Source organism: Cajanus cajan, chromosome 4, assembly GCF_000230855.2.
Source record: "Cajanus cajan strain Asha chromosome 4, NIPB_CcT2T_4, whole genome shotgun sequence".
Classification (NCBI taxonomy): domain Eukaryota; kingdom Viridiplantae; phylum Streptophyta; class Magnoliopsida; order Fabales; family Fabaceae; genus Cajanus; species Cajanus cajan.
The window spans coordinates 52,595,155-52,601,572 of NC_138520.1; the positions used below are offsets into that span (position 1 = coordinate 52,595,155).

Here is a 6,418-nt window from a genome sequence, read left to right on the forward strand (position 1 = left end):
AGCAGTCACATCTGTGCTTGCTTTTTTCCTTCTTCTTTATGATTGATTATTTAGAATACTTCAAATGATATAAGGAATGTTTAAAAAGTTTTCTTTTATAAGATTTTCTTCTTTCATTATCGGTTGTGTACATAAGTGTACGTTAACGTTAGTGTACATATGTATATATGAATTGTCCATCTTACTTCTATTTTTTATTTTTATTTTAAACTCTTATTTTTAATAATAATAAAGTAAACTATTTTTTTATAATACAAATTTAAATAAAAAACCCACACATAAATTTAAATATATAATTATTAACTTATTTAAAATTAAATTTATTGTCCTATTTGACATTGTTAATATAGAATATATTTTTAAATAGGTTGCCCAATAATAGTTTAAGTTAGACCTATAAAAATGTTTATGATAAGCAATAAATTAAATTTAAACATTAATTTTATAGAAAAAAACTCATCTGCATATTCAAAGTTTATCCTTGCCTATGCTCACCCTAATTATTATATAACATCGCTTTAATAAGTAATTCACTCATGTTAAATACAACAATTCTCGAGATATTTTTAAATTTAATGTGTAATGCTAGAGTTTTTTTTAAGGGATGAAAGACATGATGTAAAAAAAGGGAAAGAAAGACATAAATTTTCAATATTATCTAAATTTTTGTTATTCACATAATGGTATACAGAGAATGACATTTAAGATTATCAAATAAGAAGTCAATGACATGTTAGATATCCTCAATCAAGTACAATTATCTATGTAGTGATTAATCAAAGTTTAATAGTGTTTAATATAATCTAAGACTTTACTTGACAAACTGAATCACTTAGTGGTTAATTGAAGTTCAATAATATCTAATTTAACCTAAAATTTTACTTGTCGAACTAAAAAGTAAGAGAAATTATCTCTAATATAAAAACTCTCTTTGAATAAAATATGTTCATCAAAATATAATTTTAATAATAACTAAAAATATAAAATCCATGTTACCATAAACACAAATTCAAGTCAAATCTTAAACCATTTATAACAACCTATTAATATTAGAATCTGAATTACTTACGTAGGCATAAGAATTTCAGACAATTATTAGTATAGTAATTATTAGTTATTTATCCGTAAAAAGATCACGCAGACACTGGTGCGTAAAAGAAGAAAATCGGAGTAGTAAACCCTGGTTCCAATTCCAAGTTATAATTTTATTTTATTTTTATAATTTTGGCTGAAGCACTTGCTTTTAAACCACGTAGTGAACGCTCACTCATTCCAACTCGGGCGAGTCGCGTTAGTAGTGTCATTTCATTTGGTTTGTGTTCATGCCATTTCACTTTCCTTCTTCACTCTCATTAACACCACCAGGTTCTCTCTCTTCCTTCTTCTTTCACGTTAACGTCTTTGATGCTCTCAACTTTAACAACACGCACACACTTATTTATTATATTTATATATAGATATTAGATATTAACACCCTTTTATTTTTTTTTTGTTTTTTCTTCTTCCCCTGTGCTTCCCCATTCAGCCCTTAGCATTTGACTCTAAGGTTAACGAATGTTCATCTTTGGTTGATATCATCTTGTTCAATGTGTGTATAATAACATATACAAGATCGTGAAGAAAATGTTTATTTTTTTCTTTTGGGTCCTTAGTATTTCGATTAATTGTTAGTATTATGTGGTGGTAATGTGGGTGTACTCAATCTTGGTGTAAGTGAATGCACTTGTCTTGTATCTTCTATCTTCCTCGGTTTCACGTCTTGGTCGGTTTGATATGTTATGTATTTATCTGCCACCGCTTTGGTTATGAATTATGATATGAACTTGCATACGTGTGGATCTGAATGGGGTTGGTTTACTTCTTCTTGTTTGGTTATATTGTTTTCCTCAAAGGGTTTTTATTTTACTTTTTACCCCCTGAGGCTCAGACCAATCATTTACGGTATGGGTAATTGAATGGTGTAATTGTTTTGAATCTGTGTCCGCCACTGAAGAATGCTGGTTTTCGAGTGGTTGACGAATTTCACTTTGGTGGCTAGGTGTTTTGTGTGAGTGATTTAGGTTGGTATCCGTGTTGAGGATTTTGATGCTTTGTTGTATTAGAAATTGTTGTGGTTTCTGGCTCGTCTGTGTTCTGGTTTTCTTAAGTACAGAAAAAAGTTTGCTTTAGTTGATGGGTTTCTTTACGAATTACTGGCCAATCCCAAAATTTGATCTTGTTATTTGCACTCTAATCTTGTGTTCATGGATAATTGTTTGGTTTTTTAAAACAAAGATTTTGATAACTGTGGTTAGTGGCTGGTGAGTAACTCTGTACATTACTTTTAGACCTAGTTGCAGTTTGTAACCTATGTTTGAAGTTTGAAGAATGCTCCTTGAAATGATAATGTTTCCTAAGCTACATTTACCTTATAATGTTTCTTAAGCTTTGACATGAGCTTATAGTTATTGCATTTATTGGCCTGTTTCTCGGCAGATGGAGTCAATCCAGCAAAATTATAATGATGATTCCATGGAGAATTCATCTAATACTCCTCCAGGTTCGCCTGATATAAGTGACATAGTCGGAGCCCCACAGTTGAATCCTCGAGTTGGTGAAGAATACCAGGTGGAGGTCCCCTCCATGATAAAAGAATCAGAACGGCTTCGACATTTTATGAATCCTGCTGATTCAGAATTTATGCACCATAACTCACTTTCCTTTGCAATTGGTCTACCCATCTCAGTCACATGGATGCATAATGAAGTGGAGGATAGTGGACATGCTGGATATCTTGCAGACATTGATGGTACAGTATATGCAATTGAACATGAAAAGAAAGCTAGCTTAGAAAAGAACAATTTATCAGACAATGAGGATGAATTAAAACTAATTGTGTTTTGGTCTGTGATGACAGGAGACAAAAAATCAGGTCAAGTGGGGAAAAGCAAAAATTATGTATTGGTCCCTGGCACATTGAATAACTCCTGGAGTGAAGCTGATGCAAAAAGTTTCCTCCTTGGTTTGTTTATTTTTGGGAAAAATTTTATTAAGATAAAAAAATTCTTGGAAAACAAAGGGATGGGGGAAATAATGTCATTTTACTATGGAAAGTTTTACAAATCTGACGAATATCGTAGATGGTCAGACTGCAGGAAAATAAAAGGGAGAAAATGTATTGTAGGACAGAAACTTTTAACTGGACAGAGGCAACATGAACTATTGGCTCGCTTGATTCCCCATGTCTCAGAAGAATCTCGAGATACTTTGCTGCAGGTATCAACCGGGTCATCTCATTCCATTGTTTTTAATGAATTCTAGCAAGTATATTTCAATTGTCTGATGATTGGCTTAACCTGTATCACTGCATTCTAGGATTTCAATTTTTTATTTTATTTTAATGTTTTACCTCTCTGATATAGTCCTTTGTAAGTTGCAAATTTTATTTTTCCCCTGTAATTTTACATATATCCTCCTTTAAATTCTTTCTTGAAGTGCCATGATTTTTTCTAAGGCAGGGCAACAATAATTTGGTTCAATGGTAATCTGGTTTTTGTGGTGTGTTATATGTAATGATTGTCTGTCCATTTTTTATGGTTGTTTTTACCATGTAGAAGAATAGAAGATACCAATATCAAAGGATTCAATATCTTTCTGAAGTACTTAATTCATTCTGTTTATGAGCTTCAAACAATACTTTGATTGTTTCTCTTAGTACATTTGGTGTTGGAAAGTGAAAGCTTTACTATTTTCGAAGTATATTACTTCCTTACTATGAAACTTTTTAGAATAGATGCAATAGTAATTAAGGTGGAATAGATGATTGGATTATTAATATTAGGTCATTGTGATGTGGCAATGATTATTCGGACTTTGGTGGCTAATGATTATTTCAGTTGTTACAGTTGTATCATTTGTGAGCTTTAGTCTTACATTGGTTTTGACTATAAAATCAGGTTTCTCAGTTATATGTGGAAGGCAGAGCTTCTCTTGAAGAATACATTTTATCTATTAAGTCTACTGTTGGACTTGGTGTGCTTGTGGAAGCAGTAGGTATTGGAAAGGAAAAGGAAGACCTTACAAGCCTTGCTGTGGAACTTGGGAAGAACAATAGGGTGTTTCCAGCACCAACTTCTAAAGCTTGGTCTTCTCTTGGACCTAGTGATATAATAAAACATTTGACAGGAGGGTTTCGACTGAGCAAAGCCAAAAGTAATGATCTCTTTTGGGAAGCTGTTTGGCCCCGCTTACTGGCAAGAGGTTGGCACTCCGAGCAACCAAAGAATCAAGGCTATGTTCACTCCAAAGATTATCTGGTTTTTCTTATTCCTGGTGTTAAGAAGTTTTCAAGAAGAAAACTTGTGAAAGGTGATCATTACTTCGATTCTGTTAGTGATGTCTTGAGCAAAGTAGTAGCTGAACCTAATCTTCTTGAGCTTGAAGAAGAAACTAAAGTTGGTAGCTGCAATGATGAAGAGCCAGAAAAGGGATCAAATAAAGATGATCAATCTGATTATCATCGTCCATGTTACCTCAAGCCCCGAGCTTCCACTACAGATCAGATTAAATTCATGGTTATTGATACTAGTATGGTGAACAAAGGGAAGCCATCTGACTTAATGGAATTTAAATCTGTACCTGTTAAATCAGTGGGTAAAGTTGAGGTAAATGCTACTGATATTACATATAAAGGGGCCAACCATGTCAGGAAAGTAAACCGTAGCAAGGATGTGTCTGAAAACATTGATCATAAGTTGACTAAGTTCACAGTTATTGATACCAGTATGCTTCGTGAAGGAAAAATATTGAAGGTGAGAGAATTAAGATGTCTTCCAGTTGGATTAGAATATGCTTCTAAGATGACTATTCTCTCGAGAGAAAGTAAGGATAGCTCCTCTGATGAAGATTCACCAAGCATGGTAGAAGCTAATATGCAAACATGTGACAAAAAGAATGTTAGTAATGCTCTTATTAAAAAAGGCATATCTGACAGAGATGCTACCAACCAAAAAGAAGCATGCGATAAGCCAGATAATAATGCAAACAAGATGGAAGAAAGCCAGAAAAATCACAATACCTGTGTGTCTGAAGATAATCAACAAAAGAAAACCATAAAGCATCAATTCAGTCGGAGGGCAAGATCAGGTCATTGTAATCACACGGTTCTTCCCATTAAAAGGAGAAGATTGACTGCTTGTGCAAAGGCGGAGACAAGCCGTGTCATTGAGAATTCCTCAGGAAGCTTGGAATCTGAAAAATCAGCATTCTCAGAGTCATTGAGTTTCCCAGATTCCCACCAAAATGTCTGTGATCCAGTTAGTCATCAACCGAACAAAAGTTTAATCACTTCTCCATCTGATATAAGTGCTGAGGTGAATAATGAGGAAATCATTCTCAATGAAATTGGTCAATGCAAGAGCAATTCTTGTCTTAAAGTTGAGAAATGTGAGTCACAATCACTAGTCACCTTCAACATACCCCAGGTTCCATTGAAGTCCAAAGATGGCGAAACGATGGGGACAGTGGAGGAAGACAGGCAATGCCTAAAGGCAAATGATCCATGTTTGTCAACTGATACTCATGGGGTGGTTGAGAAGCCACAAAGATCCTCTTGTGATGTTGGTTCTGTGGAACAGAAGTCCAATACAAATCCTAGGAGACAGAGCACAAGAAATCGACCACTGACAGTTAAAGCATTGGAGTCTCTAGCAAATGAATTCTTGCACGTGCAGAGGAAACCAAAAAAGAAAGATATCCTGCCACATATAGATGCTTTCAGCCCTTGCCGCAGGGCTAGGACAAGAGGCAAAACAAATGTGCATCGTCGTAGTTCAGATCATGGGACTGCAGTTTTGGTAAAAGAAAAAAAGCATTTGAATGGAGATCGCAAAATGGACATTGTAGAGTTAGTGAAACATTTTCAAGCCACTAGATTAAATTAAACAGTGGAGTATACTATGCTAGGTAAGGTAACTTTGAAGGTCATCATGGATGGTTTGAAAGTAGTGATGTTTCTTCTGTCTCACATGCAATTTATGTTCTAAAGGTGTAATACTGTACAGAAATTTTCGATACTTTAGAGAATGTTGCTGAGACCAGTCTTGTTTTTTAAATGGAATAGGAAATCACTGTTTTTATTGTTTGTGTTCTTATCTCTTACAATGTTGAACACATCAACAGGTTTAAGGCTAAATGAAAAACAAGGAAATCATTTTAAGTTCTATATTACAATAAGTATGACATACTGTAAAATGTTTGATATTTCAGAAGTTGTGAATTTGTAACTTAGATGTAGCAGGGTATCAGTTGTAATATCTAAAGTATAACAAAAGGTGTAGAGTCGTAAACTATTTTATCATCATTGATTTTATCAGGTTTGGATGGATAAATTTCTCTGGAAGTATTTCTAAAAAAAATAGGAAAAAATTTGAAATAATTT

The 6,418-nt window shown here is 33.8% G+C and overlaps 1 protein-coding gene across 2 annotated transcripts; it reads left to right on the plus strand.

The window, feature by feature from the left end:
• The first annotated feature begins 1,217 nt into the window (after positions 1-1,217).
• On the plus strand, positions 1,218-6,116 carry LOC109814283 (uncharacterized). 2 transcript variants are annotated; one of them, XM_020378670.3, is made up of 4 exons: positions 1,218-1,365; positions 2,476-2,788; positions 2,897-3,255; positions 3,936-6,116. In XM_020378670.3, exons 2-4 carry the CDS (start codon positions 2,476-2,478, stop codon positions 5,919-5,921), a joined length of 2,658 nt encoding a protein of 885 aa, XP_020234259.1. In that variant the 5' UTR covers positions 1,218-1,365; the 3' UTR covers positions 5,922-6,116. The 2 variants fall into 2 exon arrangements, with proteins under 2 accessions (XP_020234259.1, XP_020234260.1); XM_020378671.3 differs by lacking the exon at positions 1,218-1,365 and adding an exon at positions 1,385-1,546.
• Positions 6,117-6,418: the final 302 nt, after the last annotated feature.